The following is a 22,624-nucleotide window of genomic DNA, read 5'->3' on the forward strand; positions in this document are numbered from 1 at the left end:
CAGGAGAGGGCAAATTCTTCAGTGGGATGGCACTCCTTCTCATAATTCAGCCTCCACATCAAAGTTCCTGAAAGCAAAGAAGGTCAAAGTGCTCCAGGATTGGCCATCCCAGTCACTAGGCATGAACTTTATAGAGCATGTGTGAGGAAATATGAAGAAGGAGACATTGAAGATGATTCCAAAGAATCTTGATGAACTCTAGGAGTCCTGCAAGAACGCTTTCTTTGCCATTCCAGATAACGTTATTAATAAGTTGTTTGAGTCATTGCAGAGATGTATGGATGCAGTCCTCCAAGCTCATGGGAGTCACACACAATATTAATTCTGTTTCCACTGCACAGTGACTTTATATTCTATACTGTACATTTTTTCTGTTAAGTGACAAGACTTTTGTCTAAGCACAGTCAGACCTTACTGTCCTAATTAAATAATTAATAATCAAGGCATGATCATATCTTATTTTGGTAAAATAAGTGTAATCTAGATGCCTTTGCCTTTCATATAAGCCACTTCTGATACCAAGTGATCAACTAGTAGTCAAGTTATTATTTGTTGTTCCTAAAACTTAGATAGGCGACAAGACTTTTGTCAGGTAGTGTGTTTTGTAATGGCTAGTTCTATCTTTCTAAACAACTTTTATTAAATAAAAAACTAACATTAAAAATTTTAGCTTCGGCAATGTAGGTTTAAAATGCTTTGCTAGTGTTTGGCCTCAGAATTGTTTTTAATAATGATAAAAGTACTCTGGCAGGACAATAAACTGCTTAAATTAATTCATTAAGCTGCATAACAGTTTCAACACTGATCTAATCAGTAAAACTCTTAAAATGTGCATCTCTGAAAAATCATGCAACACTGAAGTCTGAAGTAATGGCTGCTATAGGAATCCAATCACATTTTACAATATGTCAAAACAGAAAACAAACATTTTAATTAGTAAAAATACTACCGTTTTTAAAATATAGCTGTTTAACTGTATTTTTAATTAAATAAAAGGAGCCTTACTGAGCACAAGCGATTCATGTTTGATAACTTTTAAACAGCAAAATACATAAAAAATGAAAAACAAGTTCAAATAGCAAAGTACATCCCATGATGCCACCATGCTTTCATAAATAATTACCCTAAACATATCGCACAAACAAACCGAGCTGTCAAATAGAGTGTCAAACCATGCCTTTCATTTCTCACTTCTCATGCACCTGACACCAACAACACCATATGCTCTTCATCAATGCGCTGTTACTCTTTATTAAACACACACACTTCGCTAAACGCCATCAACTGTTGATACGCTTCCACTTTTCAGTTTAACTAAGGTCGTCTCTGTGTGCTTTTATGGAGCAGAGCGGAGGCTTCCCCTGTCTCGCTGTCTCCCCTTCTGCCATTGTCACAGGTCCACTGACATCAGATCAGCACTGGGCAAAACCAGCCAGGCTATGAGTCATGCATAAACACACTCTCACACACACACACACACACACACACTCTTTCTCACACACACACACACTCTTACACACACACACACACACACACTCTCTCTCACGCACGCACGCATGCGCACACACACACACAGAAGCTGGTCTCTTTGGGAACTGAAAACACTTATGGCCGATCAAATGCACTCACTTACCTGCACCAGGAATATGATGAGGAAGTAAAAATTTGCAATTCTTCTGAACTGCTCGAACAGGTTCTTTGGCAGGAAGTTCCACACGGTGTACTGAGGAAGTAAAAAAGAAGAAACAGTTAAAGAGTGACCGTTTAAACACCTGAAAGCAGACAAATGACCAACAATAATCATTTGTAGTGGTTTTGAAGCGATAGTTCTCCTTTTGCACACTAAGCTATTGTTTGGATTTATTAATTTAGCTTCAATCACAATAGAAGTCATATAATTTGAGATTCTGTTGGTGTTTATTTTTATTAATTGACCTTCCATGCAGTGTGTAACAGCACTAAGTGAATAAAAACATCCAGCTGAGGTTTAAATCTGAAAGTGCACCGTCTTTAAAACTACTGAATTAGTTGACTAAGAGTCTAGTAAATTAATCATTTTGAGTTCGAATCGTTTGCTTGAACGCGTCGACGTCGATACGTTACATCACCAAATATGAAGTGCCGATTCCGGTAAAACATGAACGCGCCTTTCCCTTCAGACACTAGCAGAGCACAGGGGTTCACGGGGAGTGATCATGACACGAAGATGACAATCACTGACAGATGGAGATTCAGCTGAGGGGAATAAAGGGTTAAAGTTCATTTTCACAATAACACCACAGTATAGCCAACCTAGTGCTGTGTTTGTTCCTGTCATTTTTCAAATTTTTGATTCAATAATCTACGCTGGGACGCGAGATTCCTCGGTCATTTGCTATTAAAGGAAGGAGCAGCAGAGACTATTATGTATAGGACTTTGTCAGTAACTGTTACAGTTCATATGGATCAGTCTTCTTCCTCCAGATCATAACATTTATGTGTAATTAAAATGGTTGCCTCGTTTTGTTTAGTTCGCAAAATATGTGTTTAATTGTGTGTTGTAATTTGTAATCGCTCCGTGCAGCTTGTTATCACGTATGTAATGCTTGTAATGCATCTCTCAGGTTAAATCTGTATGGGGTTATTCATATTGCATACAAAACCATATTAAAAACGCGGCACACACTTCTTCCTTTACCGATTTAAATGCGTTTCTCTCGCGCGATCCTCTGCGGTTTGCCTTTGCTATTGCCACCATCAGCTGTTCCTACACACGCAGTGTGGTCAATTTTAAAATAGTTCAACTTTTGCCATTGTGTGGATTAATACTGAATGTGTGTCTTTATTCTTAACCCTAACCCAAGTTATAACAAAGCAATGCAGTTAAACACCAGCATATACTCTATTGCATTCCTGCATTGGGCTCACACATACTCTGTTTTACTGTTGTATGCGTTACTGTGTTACAGTCTGTTTGTTATGGTGGTGGACGTTTCCGTCTCGTGCTGAATGCAGACGACCAATCTCAACAGGCTGGGTCATCAGACCAATCAGCGCAGATTAGCTTAGCACTAAGGAGGGCTGAATGAAAAGGAGTACACCTGTCAGATTTCTTTCTTTTGCATTAATATTTGTTATAGCATGCTTTACATTAATATATTTGTGCATATACATTAGATTAGTTAGTACCAAAGTCAAAGCTGGAACTAATCTAACAAAAAAAAATTATAATAAATAAATAAAGATCAGAGACCAATTATTTGTACATCCAAATTAATATATTGAGGAAAAATATTTTAAAATTTTTAATAAATAGGTAATATCAACATAAAAATAATAAATTTAGTTGAAATTTCTCTGAATAATCACTGTGAAAAATTACTGTGTATATATGTAAAATACTATCTCATTTTTTATACGTTTAATACAATTGAAATAGTACCTTGCAAGCATGGCTGGATTAAGAACACATTGGGCTCTGGAGCTATAACAAATCCAATGGCCCCCTTTTTATATTTTTACCTCACAAAATTATAACTGTAACTATAACTCTATATATATATATATATATGAACATGAAGTGCTGGTGTTAAGACTGCATGCCTTGAGAAGATGCATTGGCTAAATAATATTGGCTGAATTTATAGTTAATTCATTTATGATACAATTTGTCAATTATTGTACATTTCTGTCCATTTTAAGCGTCATTCTTCTTCAAATAAAGCAATTTTGAAGTCAAAAAGTGAAAAAAAACCACGTAAAAAGCCTTTATTAACATGGCTATTCCATAAAAACTGCACCGACATGATTTTGAAAGCAATTATGACTTTTATGTGAACTACTCCCTTACAGCGATGTGAGCGTAAAGCCACATGCTGAAGAAAAGCTGGAGAAAGGATTAAATGCATTCAATATTCATCAGCTGGTGTGTTTGTGCTGTTCTGGGAGAAGGAGCTGAGAAGACTTCAATAGCTCCAGCTCTCTGATGTGTGCGTGCGTGTGTGTGTGACCGGGCAGCAGCAGCTCCCTGGGCCAGCAGGTATTACATTGATTTGGATTAGTGACTTATCGCCTCCGTTCGGTGAACCCCAGAAAGAGGAACCTGCCACCTGATCCGTTTGGCAGTGTCTCGTCTTTGAAATGTTCAAGACAGCAGCACATTAGTTCGTGATTAACAGTTAAGATCAAAGTTTAAGGCAGAATTAAATACAAAAGTATAGCGGAAATACTTTATATTTTTATGTTATTATTTGATTCATGACTAAAATATGTTTATATAAATACAAATTTTAGATCAATAATAATAATAATACATTTACACAGCAAGACCATATTAAACTGATGTGTATGAAGGCATTTATAATGCTTCTAAATATTTTCATTTCTAATAAATGCAGTTTCACAAGAAATGCTCAAATCAGCATATTAGATTGTTTCCTGAAGAATCATGTAACACAGGATAATAAAGAATGGAGTAATGGCAACTAGATCAGTTTTGCAATCACAAGAATAAATTGCACATTAAAGCATATTTTAATAGTTTATCAATAACAGTAAACATAAATCTTTAGGACTGAATTTAATTAAAAAAATTAAACAAAAAAATAAATAAAAAATTTAAACATCACAAACCAAACATTTGAACACCCAAATTAATGTTGGGAAAAATATTTTTATACATATGTAAAAAACTATTATATATATATATATATATATATATATATATATATATATATATATATATATATATATATATATAAATGGGGGGGGGGGGAATCAAGAGAATCATACAAATAATACAATTTTGTAGAAATTTTGTAGCGTGTATTCTGTAACGCGTTTAAATTTAAAATGCATTATCCTTCAATTCCCAAAGATATTAGGTGACCCATATATATATATATATATATATATATATATATATATATATATATATATATATATATATATAAACATATATATATATATATATATATATATATATATATATATATATATATATATATATATATATATATATATATATATATATATATATATATATATATATAAACATATATATATATAAACATATATATATATATATATATATATATATATATATATATATATATATATATATATATATATATATAAACACATATATATATATATATATATATAAACATATATATATATATATATATATATATATATATATATATATATATATATATATATATATATATATATATATATATATATATATATATATATATATATATATATATATATATATATATATAAACATATATATATATATAACACTGTATAAAAAAACTCTAGTTTAGATTCATCAGTATCCATATATACAAAATACATATATACAATCCAACTCATAGACTTGTCTTGGGCGAGCCGCCAAGATATATTCATAGCTACCCAAGTATATTTGATGATCATTCACGATCTATTATCCAGTAGAAAATCTTCTTTTACCCTACGCTATGTACTGCTCGTTGTGTTTGCGCGAGACCTGTCAACACTTCCACAGACTCACATGCTCTGCAGACCCACAGAGACATGCCTTTTGGGCACTCAAAAAATGCATTCGGTCGGGGTTTCCTAAAATGTTGGGGATTTGACATATGCTTTCGCTTTCTAAAGTTGTTGTTAATCGTAGTTAAATTAAATTTTCATTTAAATTTACCTTTTTATTTTTTACGTCAATTTTCGCTTGGCCTCACAGTTGACTGCGCGAGAGCAAGAGAAACATTAAATACTTAGCCTAATTTTTTAATAAGCCAGTCTATATACTCGGAGAGAACAAAATGACATTTACTGGATGCAAAAGATTTGAACACCATTAGAAATGGTTAAGTAACTAATCTGCCTTATTTAAATAAGCTACACTTGTTATTTTTGTAATTATTATAATTTTTTGCATTGTTTTTTACAGTCATATATTTCTCATTTGCTGTATATTTTATCAGGGTGTGACAAGAAGCTTACTTAATGAGACGAGACACAAGATTGGATTCACGAGAATGAGAAGAAACAGTTCTTTTTTACATTAATATTTGCTATAGGACGCTTTACATTAGATTGGTCAACACCAAAGCCAAATTTGGAATTAAACTAACAAAAAATAAATAAAAATAAAGATCACAAACCAAACATTTGAACATCCAAATTAATGTTGGGGAAAATATTTATTATCTATATAATATACTGTATATATATATATATATATATATATATATATATATATATATATATATATATATATAGTTATTTATTTATAAAAGATTGGGTTCTCGAGAACGAGAAGATTTTTATACTATTTTTAAGAAATCCTCACTGATAAAATATATGAATGGTAAATATAATATTTTATTCAACTAAAAAAAAAAAAAAAAAAAAAAACTATTTAGGTGCTTAAAAAAAAACATGTCATTAATGTTTTTTTTACTTCTATTTTAATGAGTTCTATGAAGTAAATGACATGCTACAGTCACAATGCACGGGACAACTTTTCACCTCACTAATTTCGCAAGAACTTGCAGCACAAGATCTCGTCACACTCCGAATATTTGATGAATTTGATGATGTTAATATATTACATACTTTATACATATCTAAAATGCTTTGGCTTTACTGTACAAAATGTCATGCCAATAAAGCAAGCTAAACTTGATAGAGAGAGAGAGATCAGCTTTTACCTGTCAATGGGTGCACATGGCTCTTTAATAGCAAAAGTAAGAGAAATAGTGGATTTTTTTTAATCACCTTTCTACATTATTCTTCACCTTTTAAAAAAAACTTTAACCCATTGAAAAGAAACGGTGTATAAAAGTGTCACAATAAATAAACTTTTAGTCAAAAATCACATTATTTTTCACTTGCCATGGGTAAAAGGTGTGTTTCAATCCAGCTAACACTGCAAATATATTTTAAACCTGTGGGAAGCACGGCAATCTTATTTTTTGTTATTAAAAAAAGAAAAATAGATTATGTTTAATATAATTGAAATAATAATATTAAGTTATGAAACACTTCTTTACAAAAGTATTTGCTTAATAAAGACATTAATTCCATAATGCATAAAATACACAAAAATGCTTTGGAGGAGTACAGAATGTCTACTACCAAACAAGCCAAATACTAAGCAATACAACCCAGAATAAATGCAAATACTGACTGAATAATGTGGGAGGGGAGATAGAGAGAGAAAGACAGAAAAAGGTGGACAGCTACTGCCATCTAATATAACCATCAGTGCTAAATAATGCATCACCAAGGGTGAGGAAAGTGAGAAAGAGGGCAGTTTGGGGCACCAGCAATAAGATAAAAGGGAATACATCATCATTTCTAACAGAGCAGATGTTATACTGAGGTGAACTCAAGAAGCTGTGGCACTGTTCCCATTTTAGAGGGAAAACAGGATGCAAGGGGCATTGTGGAGAATGGGTTACTGTGAGTCTAAGTGTGAATATGCAAAGCAGGTGCATGGAGAAGGGTAAACATTGCAGCGCAGGTAATTAAAGTGTGTTTAGAGCTTTACGCCAAAGAAAAATTGATCAGCGGATACCACAGCACGGCCACAGGTCTGATAAATCTATTACTTCTTACTCCCTTGTTTCTTCCTTTAGTATCTTAAAACACTCTTCATCTATCGACTGAATGAGGAGATTCAGGAAGTCCCACAAGATTAAAGGGGGCAGAGGCAACCACCCTGAACACTTGAGCGTTAATTGCAACTATGTATTTATCAGCCGGATCTCAAGCGCTGCTCTGTTGGGCAAATTAGGGTTGCTGTGTCGGGTGGAAGAAGGTGGTGGGATGCACTGCAGTTGGCAAAAAGTGAATGATAGAAGAATAGGGGGAGAAAATTCACAGGGATTTCTGGGCCCAGATGCAGCAAGGGTCTCAACAGCCTCTTTACACCTGGAGGAACAGGTGGCTGAACGCCAGGGCTTGAGGAAAGTGTGCTGGAGTCATGCTCTCCACATGCTGCCGCTAACACACATCTCTTATGTGTCGACGCTGTGGTGCAGTTGCCATGGCATTAAACAAGACTTGCTAATTACGAGCTAAAGAAAATTACAAACAAGCTCTTGTCGGGAGCTAGCAAACCCCTAATGCCGTTATCCTGCAAAAAATCTGATTACACTGCAGCAGGTTAAGCAATGGCTCAGCTTGCGCTTTCAGATTCGTGACGAGCTACAGTATAACAAATACTAAAAGTTACCTTGGAGGACACAATCCTGTTGTCACAGAATTTGGGGGGGATGAAGGCCTCGGTGTCCGGACACGGCCGATGTCCTACATAGATTGTCCTGCTGTCCACTCGCCTCTCGTCTCCTCCACACTATACACAGGTAAAGGAAAAGGAGAATCAAAGATCATTCGCATGAACATTGTGGTGAGTTTGACACTGCAACATCAGCAGAAGCAAAGACAAAAGTCTAACCAATGTCAAACAGAAGGAGTTTTTGTTATTGTTGCTATTGTGTTTATTGGCACTGGTGTATGGTGTTTGTATGGTGAAATTTTCAGATTCACTAAGATATAAAATGTAGCAACATCAGCAGAAACAATGGCCTAATGTCAGATAGTAGGAGTTTTTGGGGTCCATGTTTCATAACACTAGTTATTTTTGCCCTTTTGTATGGAAGCGTTGCTGTAATTGTGAAATCTTGTGCTTAAAAATGTCACTATAGTAACATTATGCAACCATAAGCAGAAACAATGGCATAAGTCTGGCCAATGTCAAACGGATTTGATAGAAGTTATTTTTGCTGTTGTGTTTGGTGACACTGGTGTTGTTGTCAAATCTTCTGATTTAAAAGTCACTTAGGTTGCATTGGTAGCAACATCAGCAGAAACAATGTCACAAATCTGGCCAATGTCAAAACGGAAGAGGGTTGTCAGGGTAACATCACTGAACAGTTAGTTTTGCTATTCTGTTTGCTGACACTAATAAAATCTTCTGATTTAAAAGGTCAATGTAACACTGATAACATGTATTCCATCTGATTAACAGATACTGTAGACTTATAACAGATTTTGATGGACTAGATTTAGATATAATGCAGTGCTTCCCACATATAGACTTTACTTGGGCGGCCCGCCGAGGTATAATAACAGCCACCCAAGTTTATTTAGTAACACTTTTTTTTTTTACTATTATTATCATTATCCTTTTACACTATTTTATATCTGCCCAATAAAACTAAACATCTGCGATTGATTAAGTAGTGAAAAATCTTCTCTTACCCATTTCGTTCTCTGTGCGCGAGACTTGTCACCACTCCTACAAACAATCTCACATGCTCTGTAGACTCATAGAGATGTGCCTTTTTGGCACTTAAAAAAATTGTCCGGCCTGGATTTCTAAATCTCCTAGAATGTCCGGGAATCGGCTTTTGTTTTCTAAAGCTGTCGTTAATCGTATGCGTTTTTGCATTACCTTTTTACTTAAACCTACATTCGATTGGCTTCGCAGCTGACAGCGCACGCACATTCACAAGAGCGAGGGAAACATTAAATAATTCATTTTTGCATCTCTCAGTATTATTTTTACTCAGAAAAACTTTACAATACTCAATGTGTATATGTGTATATACAAAATGACTGTAAAATATATTCTAAACTGGCTGCAAAACATATGTACACGATTAGTAAATCAACGCATTTACCTTATTTAAGTAATCTACATGTTTTAATCTTGTAATTATTATAATTTTTTGAGATATTGTCACATTAGAGATATTTATTCCTTTTTCTGTCATTTATATCTCATTTGCTGTATGTCATTTGGCTATACTACATAGGCTATTTTATACACATATCTAAAATGCTTTGCAATCAAAGTTTGTTTTGATCTTGAAAGAGGGAGAGAAGCAGATTTTACCTGTCACTGGGAGCACATGGCTCCTGAATAGCATAAAAGTAAGAGAAATAGTGGACTTCTTTTTATTTCAACAGTCTTTTTCTACTTTGGTGTGTTAAATGGTGCGTTTCAATCCGGCTACCACCACAAGTATATTTCAAATTTGTGGGAAGCACTGTATTGTATCTTTTGTATAAGGTTGATTATTTTCATGCTTATTTCAATGTCCTGCAGACTTGATTTTTTTCTCAAGTTCACCATAAATGAAAATGTGTTGGTGCCGATAGCCTTTTGAGCAGTTCACTGACATGCAGTGCAACTGTTTTTCCATTGGAGTTCAAATCCCGGTTCGCAGTCCCCCTCTCAATCCAACAAAAATCTTAAAAAAACAAAAAAACAAACATGAATTCTTGTCTTTCATGGTGTTGGTGTTTTACTTATTCATCAAAAATTGTTTTGTTACCAAAATAAATATGAAAAAAATATGCATTTATTATATAGGGATCTGTTTTCCTTCTGGGAGTTAGTTGGAAATCACTGGCAGATTACTGAGGACAAATGAAACCCTCTTCATCAAACAATAAACAAAAGGTCTGGGTTGTTTGCAAAGCTTTGCAGAGCATCTTTTAGCACCGCTCCAAATTTACTGAGAGACGCAGCCAAGTATAACAAAGGTCAGGCGGGTCAATCCCACAAGCTGAGGTATGATCTAGCTCCTGACACTGGACGAGCCTGTTTTGTTCGACAGTTCAGAAATCTCACCTTTATAGACGCATGTAATTGCATGTTGTTGTGGTTTTATTGCAATGGTCAAGAGGATATGTGGTCATCCGCACACAACACAGGAAGTGTTTATGAGGAAAACAGCACAGGAAGTTGCTGGGCTGAGTATTCAGAAAAATAGTCAGTGAACAGAACACAACGTTTCCCGCAATGGTATTCAGCAGAGATGCTGTGAAGATGCTGAATCTACAGTGCCATGGCAAAACAAATCATCATTTTTTCCAGCGCTGGGAAGCCTGAGCAGAATATGATAAGATAAACAGACCGTACCGTCAAGTAATACAAACATAATGAACAGACGGCTTGTCTTTCGTTTGCGAAAAGACAGACCAATATAATTTGGTTATTAACAAATCTCAAATTTAAATGACACTAAATTAATTAGTTATCAAAAATGTCAAATGTATCAATCAAAAAGTGGCTGAAAGCTTGTGAGACTAAAATTAAAGATATTCATTATTTATGGTAAAATTCCATTTAGTATTCAGCTGCACAGAATGGTACTGTTTGGTAAATCCAGATTGTGTGTGGCGGTGAGTGTATTGTTGTCTGCCCGCACTAAAAACTCCCTAGGAAATACTGGAACAGGCCTGTCTGCTTCCCCTGTGGTCAAATTTGTGACTCAGGACATTCCTGTAAAGGGCAGCGACTTGACTTGGAGCTGTGTAAGCTCTGGATTGCCGGAGGAAACGTTGGCACAACACACGCATGGTGATGGACAGCCAGGAAGCCAGATCTCTGCAAGCTTTTTCTCTTTTGTGGCCTATGGTCAACATTGGCTTGATTATGGTTTTTTCACAGAAGAGGGGGTAGCGGAGTGCAAACGCTTCACATCTACCCACAACAAAACCAGATAAAACTGTGACAGTTAACTATCCAGCAGAGCAGAGGACGATACTGTGAAATGAAACTGTGAAATGAAACACTGATAAGCTACAAGCTGAGTATATTTAAATAGCAAAATCAAGCTACTCTTGTGAAAACACAGACAACTCCATGACAAGTTACTAAAAAGAGCAAGCTGCATTTAAAATACTCAATTGGCAATATATTTTTGAATATGTAACTGATGAAGGCACAAAATATAATCCCAGCACAAAAACATTGAATGAATGAATGATCAAATTAAGCAAAACAAATACATTTAAAAAGTGTGACAAACACATATGATGTTAATTTAATCATAAATTGACAGCATTGACATTAGATGCAAAAACACAACTGGAATAACCCTAATTTGCACATCTTGATTGAAGTATGCTTCTGAAAAAAACTTGAAGTAGACTTCCAATAGATGCATATAAAGTGGTCATTTAGAACAACATGCTTCACTGGAATGAAACTAAATCAAGACTTTATAGTTCTAAACAAAGATTAACAGAATAAACCTAGACTTCCCAGTACTATAAACAGTGTTTCGGCTACAGTCATTCATAGATTATCTATTGCGCATCTCAGGCTGTGCTTCAGATTACAGACAAGTGACTGACTGAAGACCACCCATGCTATTTGCTGTATGATTCCGTCCATATAGAACCAGTCTATTATTACTTATACAGATAGTCTATTATTATTCATCCACCAAAGAAAGGGGTTAATGGTAGATTTCCAGTTTGTGTGTAAGTGAGGTGATTCTTGTGTGGAGGTTTAACAATGACGGGGAAGAGGACATGATCCATACACTATATACCACCTGTGAAAATAGGCCTGTTGGCACAGCAGTAAAAAAAAACACTGCATAAATGAGAGAGAACGGTAAATAGAGCTGCACGACTTTGGAAAACAACTGACATTGCGATGATATGTTTTTCTGCATTACATATTGCAATATTAATACGGTTAAAAAGACTATTTGGAAAGATAATTTTACATTGATTGGCATGTCTGTATAGGAAGTATTCACCTTATTCTCCGTGTACGAGGGGGAAGAGCCATTTGAATCGCTTTGGCTTGAGACTTCCGGTCTTATTCAATTCCATTCATTTTTAGATGTTAAAAACAGCTCATTTTGCTGCTTGATGTTGCAAACTGATGATATCTTATTATATTATTCTATTTTGTCTGTGTTGGGTCATGCAAACACTTGTTTGTAGAGTAAGTACTTTGACCGTTTTCTACCGTTTATTATTCCTAGTTATTTCTCCCATAGGGAACTGAATCAGAAGTTCTAAAACGATCGCAAAAACGAGCACAATTCCACATTGAAGAATAAGGTCTATAAAATTAACATAAAATATACAAAATTGTAAAAACATATACAAACTCAAATAAACAAATAAATACAACAAGTTAAAACAATAGAACAAATGTAAAATGAAATAAACAGTGCTTTAGGGCTTTCTGTGAATTCCAACAGTATTGAGGTTCAGCAGTGAAATAAACAAATATTAAACAACACTGTATAGTCCTCATTTTATTATTAATTTAACACAGTTAACCTTTGCTTGAAACAGCTTACTTTATCATTTCTTGTGCCCAAATGGTTTAAATTCACTTAAACTCTTAGTCACAGGCCTTCAAATCAGAACCTAATAAAAAAAATCCTTTAAACTATAGGTTCGAGTTAAACTTAAACGACTCCATAAATTACGTGTTCAGAACTGTGGTTCCTGGTTAATTATAATGCCATCTTGATATTGCAGATCCTGCGATGTGAGTATTGGCCAGTATCACAATGTGATATCGCTGCTGAAACTATATATTGTTAATGTTGGGTAATGTTATGTAAATTAATTTGGACTTTGCATAAGACATTAGAAAGTGGACCATTTGAGATAAAAATATAGGTTAACTAGAATAGTTCTGAGACTAATTAGATCAAACTTCAGTAAAGACAAAACATTTCATGAGAATGAACTGCATATAGCGACATGTTAGCTCAGTGGTTAGCACTGTCGCCTCACAACAAGAAAGTCGCTGGTTTGGTGATGGTGTTGGGCCAGTTGGTGTTTCTGTGTAGAGTTTGCATGTTCTTCCCATGTTCGCGTGGGTTTCCTCCGGGTGCTCCGGTTTCCCCCACAGTCCTAGCGACCCCCGATTATTAAAGGGACTAAGCTGATGGAAAATGAATGAATAAATGAATTAAGCATTGCAGTTCTACAATGGAAAAAGATAGCTGGTTCAGACAATAGGAGTCATGTGAATAAATCTGGACAGTTTAGTAAAAGAAAAGAAAAAAAGACAGCATTAAAACAACAATGATGCAAAGATGATGATTTAATAAAATAAATTCATTGAGCTATATTTCGTTGACATTATATCAGGTATTTTCGTCTACGCTTGGTAAGTCACTCCCCAACACCTCCATTTCGCAGTCTCCAAGGGTCTCGATGAAGACAACACATGACGTCATCATGTCTCGGCAGGCTTTCAGCACCACACGTCTACCCCACCCACCACCCACTCATTCGCACACCCCTCCCCAGTGTTCCCCGGGATGCTACTGTAACTGCTGTTGTAAATAATTCAGAAGGAATTGAGAGAAAGAGTCTTGAGGGTTTAATGCAAGCCACAGCTTGAGCATGCTAGCATACAGGCCATTCCTCCATCTGGGATCTTGGGTCATCTGTTCTACACCTCCGCACCGTCAGGTAGAGGGATGGTAGGCATCAAGCCACAGGCTAAGTGCTGTCACAACCTGTCCGGACGTGTTCAGCTACTCGCCGACAGGACTTACGCTGTGTATCAGATAACACGCTGATCCTGTGCGCTCGCATATCTGCCCGAATCGCTCACATCAGTCTATTCATCACCTGAGAACTCAATCACAGTGCATCAGTACGTGTCAGTGGCGAACAAGAGCGCTGCACAGGGCATCAGGAAACAAGAGTTTGTACAGCAAAAGTAGATGCAAATCTTCTACATACAAGTCTCCCTCATCCACATTCTGACTCAGAAGAGACAGCAATTTTAAACAGACAACGACGGATGCTCCCTTTTTCATCTACATCATCTTCGTGTCTCCCCCTGGATCTGCCCTCGATTCGGCTTCTTTTGAAAACATACATGGCGTCTCAATCTGTCTATTCAGAGTCTCTCCGGTTGGGAAGAGCCTTGGATTACGTAAGTTTTTGTGAAGCGTGACGATTCTTCACACATCAGCATGTGGTATGTGGTGCGTTCCTGGTCCCGGATGAAGCAGGCTGGTCTAAAACGGAGAGAGGAGGGGCAGGTGTGAGAAGAGAGGAAATGGCACAGGTTCCAGAGCTCAGGGGATTGAATCCACCTCCAAATGCCACCCGGCGTAAAGGAACACAGCCCAGGGCATCGGAAATAAGGCAAACGGACGTGGACCTGTGTAACATCTAAACAGAATTATAAGGGTATCAGGGCTGTGACGAGGCTTGTGTGTGAGAGCTGCCGTTTCAGCATTTCACAGAAAGGTCAAAATACTACATAGAAGTGAATGATTCAGTGTGGGCCCTTTAGGTTGGACGCTTGCTCAGATATGCTCTCTTCATTTCATTAGTAATACATCAACCGCCGCCTGGGAAAGGGCTAGGAAGAGAGGAAAAAGGCCTTTGGAGGGGGTGACTCTTCGAATGATGATTATTTTCATGCAGCCTGTGTTGTTCAGCACCTGGAGGAATTTTCCAAATGGTAAATGGTGCAAAAAAAGGCTATTCCAGGAAAATTGTGTCATAAAAATGTGCCCAGACAATGTCTGAAAGCGAGCACAAGGAAAGACCTTCAGACAAGATCTTAAAATTGAATGCACAAACACCCATTTATTAGAACGCTACAGTTAAGGTTTAGGGTATGATTCAACATAATGTTTCTTGTTCCCTCAAGATTAGATTAATGTATCAATTACGAAAAAACACCTAACTCCTAGCATCCCTTTTATGAGTCTTACAAGCCTCTTTTTACATAAATCGATACCTCATTATTTTTAAACCTTTTTAATTTTCCCTACATAAAAACAAATCGTTTACTAAAACAATAAAGCCAAAACTGATCAGGCTTTAGACTCTACAACACGTTACATTGATGTTGTCAGTTTGACTATAATTTCACATTATTTTCTCTCATCACATTCCATTTCAAAATTGAAGATTTGGGGCTTTCAGGCTTACATCACTGGTCGCACCTTATGTGATTGGCAAGTGCCTACTAAGAAGTAACGTAATTTAGTTTCCCCAACTAAAGGTGTTCCTATAACTGAATTTGTTCCTAGACCCAGCAGTGCTGACATGGCAAAAAAAAAAAGATACATCTGCCAATAGTTATTGGAAAAATGAACAGCTTTCCCAGTGCCAGAGATCGGCCAATGACAGAGAGCAAAAAGCTGTCAGTGCAATCACAGAAAATACAAAAACCTGTATTTATATTGTCGCTATTAATCATCATAATGATTTAATTATGTATTTAAGTAAATATATTTGCTTTTCACAGGGTGGCATAATTTAATTAACATTGGATTCATATTAAAAATATAAAATCAAAACCTTTACTCACTCAGTACCTCCCTTTTAATATTTACAAGCTTTGTCTTCATCATTATATCAAACATAAATAAATAAATGTTTTAAAGTGCCCATATTATGGGTTTTTAAAAATGCAATAGGTGATTAATGCAATAATCTATCCTGTAACGCGGGATTCATTGGCCGTTTGTTAAAGGAAGGATCAGAAAAGACTATTGATGTTTGGGACTTTGTCAGAGCTTGACAGGAACTTTATCAGTGTACAATTCATGGACCAGTTTCCATCTCCAGTTCACGAGTGTAAGTAAGTGCGATTAAAATGGCCTCCTTGTTTTTTTTTTCTAGCATGCAAAATATCTATTTAATTGTGTTTTGTTACTTGTAATTGCTTCACGCGGCTTGTACTGTATCTAGTTAACTCTTTATTTTCTCATATCACATCTAAAAGCCACGATGAAAGCACGACGCGTGCTGTTTTCTTTACGGATTTAAATACGTTTGTGAGCTCGCGACCCTCTGCCTTTTGTCATAGCTATGGCCACAGTCAGCTGTTCCTACACACGTGTGGCGGTCAAGTATCAAAATAATTTAACTGCATTGCTTTAATGCATTACTGCATTGGGCTCACACATACACTGTGCACTCTGGCTACTTCAACAATGTTGATAAGCCGTGGTGGGCGTTTCTCTCTGTCTCACGCTGAAAGCAGTTGACCAATCGCAACAGACTGGGTCATCGAACCAATCAGCGCAGATTAAAATCGTGCTAAGGAGGGGTTTGGGATCAAATGAATCGCTGAACAAATCATACAGGGGGTCGTTAGGATAATTAGGTAAAAATATATGCAAATTATAAGACGATGAAAGTGTTTTTTGACCTTGCATGCATATCAGCCTGTTGTTGGAGACCCCCAAAATCAAAATATTACATTTTTAATGCGTAATAAGGGCTCATTAACAAAACATCAAAATAAAATGGTTCATTAGATAGATTTGGAACAGACTGTTTTTTTTTTGTGGTATTTCCCTCTCTATTTTTAGCAGAAAGAGAAAAATAAATCTGCACTTATATGTATATATAAATATATTCTACACAATTGTATAATTAACCTTAAATTTGCACACAATGGCAGCGTGTTTCCCAGGAAAGAATGACAACAACATTTTAAATATTCATAGCCCAGCACATATGGTATGTGAATAAGACCCATCGCTTTGACACGTTCAATTGATGAATGAACCTGTTCCTAAGTGTTTCTACCTCTGACAAATCAAGCAATGAAGCTTCTCAGGTAATTATTCTTAGACTAGTGTTCGTCACACCAACATAAAATTAATCTCAACCCTATGACGATCCTAAGAAAATAGGTTCTTTGAGAAAACGTGTTTAGGGAACTGAATACTGAGGTACACAATGATTGATAATGATGAAATATGCTAGGAATTAGAGTAAAAGCTCAGTTCTGATAGTGATCGATTACGGTGCAGTGTTAAAAGTGCAGGTCGGTGAACCTGTGTTTCGATGTAATCTTTGCTCATCTTCTCTTGTGTCCCTCTCATCGGGAGTCATTAACCACAAGATCAACGTTACAGCGATATCTCAAGGTTACCCCCTAAGCAAACACTGACAGGCCTCAAAAATAAATCTCAGTTACTCAACAACAGACAGATCACTACAGCAGCATCATCCTGGAACATTGTCAGAACAGACACGGACAGTAAAGAGAATACAAATCATGGGCAAAAAGAAGCACAACGCTGCACAAAGACAGCGTAATAAAGAAAAAAAGGCAGCGGACAGGAGAGATAAGAACGGTGCCATTGAACTGCATTGATTTTGAAGGGAGTTCAGTGTTAAACATAATGAGGGTCAGAATATAGGGCCCTGTTTCATTTTCAAAACGCTACATGCGGGCTTATTCAAGGCTACACAATAGAGGCGCTAATGTAAGGAAAGGGAGAAATGGTGGAATTATCTTTACCATAGTGTCAAGTGCAACCTCGAACAGAGCTCAAAGAGTCACACTACAACTGCTGAGCAAGAGGAACAAATGCACCCAACCAACCAAATCTTGCTTCCCAATAATACATTAGTGTCAGGGCAGATATAATATAATATCATTAAAGTGTACAGTTATAGTAGCAAACAAATTGTAGTAAATATAGTAACATGACTCTTTGAACAAAGACTGCACTGACTACTTGTAGCTATGGTGGTGTCAAACAACTTAAGCCCAGAACGCACCAAGCCAACTTCAAGACTAGAACTAGCGATGATGAAAACCAGCTGTGTTGACACTTTGCATCTGGGACCAAAAAGCTGTGCATGAACACACCAAATAGACAACAGCCAACTGAAATAAGAATGCATGTTCTGTGCCTGGTGAGAGGATGTATCTTTGCATATCTGCAGTTGGCAGTATTCTGTACTGTCATTCCACATAGGCAAACTCTAACTAGTGCTGTACATATACAAACCATAAACAAAGCGGCATTTGCATATCATTTTTACATTACTTTATTGATCACCACAGAGGGATTTTAATTAAGGCTGTGCAATTAATCGAAAATCCGGTTTCGATTTTTATTTTGGCTTCTAACGATTATGAAATAGCATTAATCAAGATAAACGATTATTTCATCATATTCCACCCCTTTCCAGTTGTACACATTTGTTGCTCTGTACACATTTGTTCTCAGGTTCACATGAAAATGACAAAGCATGTACTGTAATGTAATGTTTGCAGCACGGGATGCGCATCGTTCATGGATTCATGTTTTTAAAAGAGTGAACGAGACCGCATGTTTCTGTGCGGCGCACACACAAAGCATGCGGTCAGCATTCGGTCTCATTCGCACACTGAGACGAGCAGAGCACACACATCTAAAGTTATCATAACGTGATCGCTTTAATGGTCAAATAGGTGTCAAAACGCGGTGTTTAGAGATTATTCATATTAACCCTCATTTGTGTAATAAACAAACGAGTTGAGAATCAAGACATGTGAAAGAAAAACCATTAAAGTGACGGCACGCAATATTCCTGCTGCCGCCTGTTTTCATCATTATTAGTCAAACAACAAAAGGAGAACATCTCTCACTGCTCTATATATATATACACATGTATGTGTATATATATATTATCTGTATATGTATATATATTATCCGCAGCGCCTGCAAATAGGCTATTACCGCATCACTAACGGGAGGCAAAAATACAACATATGCAGCTACAACCGTAACATTAGTTTCAGACAAAACTGCAATGTATTTTACTGGTGAATATTTCATGTAAAAACCCTTTACAAACACATTATATGTATATTTTTTCATTAATTTAAATGGAAACCAATCTATCTAAATGAAAATTTATAAGCAAAAATGAGCATCACTGTCTGCACAGAGATCAAGCCTCTCACCTGAGAATGTGGACATTATTGTGTTTTTGAAGAAGAACTTAAAACGTAATTGAATATACCAAATGTCCTTAGAGAGGACAAGCCTGTATATCTTTCACTAGTCTACACTGCAGTTATTTATTTAATTTTAGTTTACTTAGTTAAGATGGCTGCACTAAAGCAAATAGTTTTTTCTGACTAGTCTATACTGGAGGTATTTATTTAATTTTTGTTGTTTACTCAGGTATCCTGACTGTACTAAAAATGTCATGGCAAAGTTAATAAAGAAAAGTTTAGTTGTTCTTGTTAAGTGAATCTATTGTTCCTTAGCATTGCTGTTAAGATGACATCAACTTTAACCCCATAGCAAACAGAAACTTTTTTATTAATTTATTTATTTTTTGTGATACGAGTGCAATTTTGCCAGATTAAATAGAGCTTTTTGTTATTTGTAAAGAATTTATAATTTTAGACTGATTGGGATATTTTTGTAGCAAAAATAAAATTTATAACAGTATAACAGTATTCAGATTTAGAATGTGAAGAGTCAAATTTAAAACAACACTGTATAGTCGTACAGCATAAATAATCAAATACAGTTTACCTTTGGTAAAGCTACAAATGTTATACTGTGACTTTTTGTGACCGAATGGTTTGAACTCACTTGAAATGCTTACACAGGTCTTAAAAACACTTGCTGATGAACTTCGACACTATTATGGTTAAAAATTACAAGAAATTTCCAGATCTCCACAAATAAAATGTGCTCTGAATTGCAGTGCCTGGTTAACTTTAATCCTGACTCAGCATTGCACAGATTGTGATTTGATTTTTGCGGATGTGCACGTTGTGGTGTGCACAATGTATTGTGCGGCCCTAGTCTGAATCTGGCAAAACTTTGAGCTTTGCATCCAAATGGAGGAAATATATTACACTGGACTTGTCAACAGCACTTTCATTAACGAATCTGAGGGATTCTCATTTCTCCTTGACCAGAGGTCAAATCAATAAAAATATGGCACAGCTTACCCCACTATGCCCTACTGTCTAAAGCAGCAACGGATCAATAACACAAACATCGTGCTCAATTGAGACCCGATGCAGCTGCCACTGAATAAACATGACATTAGGGAAAAGAAGTAAACCGTATCATTACTATATCAAATTAGGCTTTAAACACATTATGTTTACACTGCTCTAAATAAATGCACAAGCACAGCAGTGGCTCAGACCTCAGTTTGCTGTGATTTTAGTGGAAACATAAAGCGGCATTCAGCCTGTGCCAGCATTACATCTGCTGACCACTTACTCAGATGCAGACAGATCACTGCGTGTTTGAGGCAGACACTCACATCAGAAGCAGAAGTGTGCCATGACTGCACGCACGCTAGTCACTAGCCTAGTCGAAATTACTGAAGTTTAGCCCCAAAGAATAAAATATTTGTATATTTATTCGGCCTAATGCTGCTTGATATTTCTCCTATAGGAACAAACAAAAGAAAACTATTAAAACATTTGATGGGTCAAAGCTGAAAAGGTTTTAACTGTTGTTGTTTTTTGTAATATCTTGAGCAAATAATAATGACCAGACAACTTTAACCACAGTTTACAGAAGATACCCACTAAAATAAACATAACAATTTCATTAATTCATTCATTTTGCTTCACCTCAGTCCCTTATTTATCAGGGGTCGCCACCAACTATTCCAGCATGTTTTAGACAGCGGATGCCCTTCCAGCTACAACCCAGCACTGGGAAACACCAGCACTCTATCATTAGCTATGTTTCCATCGATATGCCCATTTTGGATAGGCGCATAAAAAACGGTCAGGATTGTCTTCTGAGATCCAAGTCATTTATTAAATGAAGAAAGGATTGACGCAGCTTCTCCTACAGCAGCAAATTCAGTTTTTATTGTTGATATTTGGGAAGTAATTTGCATTTTTGGATGGAAATACAGTTATTCACATACACTACGGCCAATTTAGTTCATCCAGTTCACCTATAGCACATGTCTTTGGACTGTGGGGGAAACCGGAGCACCCGGAGGAAACCCACACGAACATGGGGAGAACATGCAAACTCCACACAGAAATGCAAATTGGTCCAGCCGATACTCAAACCAGTGACCTTCTTGCTGTGAGGAGACAGTGCTAACCACAGAGCCACCGTGCCACCATATAACAAAATTATATATAAAAAAATATGGTCAATTAGTTTTACTATATAAACAATACGATAGGTTTGGAATGACATCACACATTTGTATTTTGGGTAAATTATCTCTTCAACTGAAGACCAAACTACAGAAAAGGCATTTAAAACAATTATTAACACTTAACAGCTAACTTGCAAGAAAAACTTCAACGAACAAGCGTAAAATATTTACAGATTGAACAATATTTGATCTGTCTGCATTCAACCGCTTTTCAACTAGAGGCACATCCTGTGCTTGTTTATTTGATGTTTTTTTCTTCTTTTTAATTAGTCTGCATTTCACACAATGCTACATTTGATAAATGAACAGACCACACACTGCGCAGTTATGGGTCATGATTTTGCTGCCTCCTTTTTTCGCTTTTAAGGCTTTATATTTTACTTTCAGGTAAAATAAATGAGGCTTCCTGACAAAATTGCCAAGCTGAGCTGCTCCTGCCGCCCAGGCACCTGGAACTGTAATGAATATTCTGATGAAACGTTTTAAAGTTGCAGAAAAACACGGAGTCAGCTTCTGATGGAGTAACTCTCACGGCAAATGATTGATTGCATCGCAGTTGAGCAATGGGATGGGAAATGGTCTGTGATATATCACTTATAAATACACTTCCCAACCCTAAGCTGTTGCGCTTCACGTTCGGTGTTTCTCAGCAGTAAATAAAGAGTGGATTGAAAGATGAAGGTGTGATAGCGTGACCTCTATCCACCACACTGCTGTGCATGCAATAACAGCTGAATTAACAATTGATTGCTGTAAATCATATAATTTCTCTCCGCGTTTGGCAGGACGGCATGTTGCAGTTACAATGAGCAGCGGCTATTACAAACGGTAATGCAGAGGGATTTGAACTCCCAAGTGTTGTATATTAGAGATGAATACCATCTCAAATCCTATGGATGTTCTAGAACTTACCCAAGCAACTGGATTTATGATTTTTGCCAGGCGG

At 36.3% G+C, this 22,624-nt stretch overlaps 1 protein-coding gene across 4 annotated transcripts in view; it reads right to left on the reverse strand.

Annotated features, from left to right (window-relative positions):
- atp11c (ATPase phospholipid transporting 11C) overlaps nucleotides 1-22,624 on the reverse strand; it is a 129,280-nt gene that overhangs the window by 74,468 nt on the left and 32,188 nt on the right. For all 4 annotated transcript variants that reach the window (XM_056472579.1, XM_056472577.1, XM_056472575.1 and 1 more), the window contains exons 2-3: nucleotides 8,210-8,329; nucleotides 1,634-1,723 (exon numbers count right to left, since the gene is read on the reverse strand). In XM_056472579.1, coding sequence (XP_056328554.1) covers nucleotides 1,634-1,723; nucleotides 8,210-8,329 — 210 coding nt within the window. The remainder of the gene's footprint in view (nucleotides 1-1,633; nucleotides 1,724-8,209; nucleotides 8,330-22,624) is intronic.

Source organism: Danio aesculapii, chromosome 14 (genome assembly GCF_903798145.1).
Source record: "Danio aesculapii chromosome 14, fDanAes4.1, whole genome shotgun sequence".
NCBI classification, from domain to species: domain Eukaryota; kingdom Metazoa; phylum Chordata; class Actinopteri; order Cypriniformes; family Danionidae; genus Danio; species Danio aesculapii.